Source organism: Penaeus monodon, chromosome 27, assembly GCF_015228065.2.
Source record: "Penaeus monodon isolate SGIC_2016 chromosome 27, NSTDA_Pmon_1, whole genome shotgun sequence".
Classification (NCBI taxonomy): domain Eukaryota; kingdom Metazoa; phylum Arthropoda; class Malacostraca; order Decapoda; family Penaeidae; genus Penaeus; species Penaeus monodon.
The window spans coordinates 15,500,276-15,501,205 of NC_051412.1; the positions used below are offsets into that span (position 1 = coordinate 15,500,276).

Here is a 930-nt window from a genome sequence, read left to right on the forward strand (position 1 = left end):
TCCCCACATCCTTAAGCTTTTTTCCATTCTGCTAAACTGACAAAGAAACGGTAAGTAAAAACAGGAAGACACACAAAATGACAACCAAGAAAAATATATTGCCAATAAAGAAGAAGGAATTATTATTCTGATATAGCTTGGATTAGACTGATGGCAAAAACTGACCTGCCTGTTGACCCCCATGACTCATTTAAAGGAGAAAACGATCCGTCTTCATTTTCAATAACACGATAAAGGTTCACATTCTCTCCGTCCCTCAGCACCAGCAACGTTACTGTCCGACCACCAACACCATCCCAAAGGTCCTCTCTGTTGGATAAGAGGATAAATCACTACTTTTTTTTTCTGTACATCTGAAAAGTAAAATGAAGTTGAAAAATATCATAAAATGCTTATGAATATAATGAAGGCCTTTTAAAATCAGATCCCTTACTTTTTCATTTTTATTGAATCATAGGATAAATCATAACTGAATTTAGAATAAACTGTACTTGAATTTATCTTTCTTTTCCTTTTCTTTCTTAAGTAACATCTGAAGAGTAAAGTGAAGTTAGAAAACATTACAGAATGCTTATGAACATTATGATGACCTATTAAAATTCAATTTCAAATCCCTTAGGTTTCATTATTACTGAAAGAGGATAATTCATAGCTGAAGATAACTAAATTTATCTAATTATTTTCACTTTTACTATTTTTTAAGTATGACCTGAAAAGTAAAATGAAGTTGGAAAACATGATAAAATGTTTATGAACATTATGAAATTAAACATAAATATTTTTAAAATTCAAGAAATAAAACACTCAGAACACAAAACCAAACAAACTTGTATGAAGTTATTCTAAATATAGATGCCAAATAACATATCTTAGTACACGTGAAATTATACGAAATATGAAATGGAACTATGCAGTGAAGTAGCAAGGGAG

At 30.4% G+C, this 930-nt stretch overlaps 1 protein-coding gene across 1 annotated transcript in view; it reads right to left on the reverse strand.

The window, feature by feature from the left end:
• Positions 1–930, reverse strand: part of LOC119590617 — a 47,142-nt gene that overhangs the window by 4,175 nt on the left and 42,037 nt on the right. The window contains exon 5 of the mRNA XM_037939295.1: positions 166–309. Coding sequence (XP_037795223.1) covers positions 166–309 — 144 coding nt within the window. The remainder of the gene's footprint in view (positions 1–165; positions 310–930) is intronic.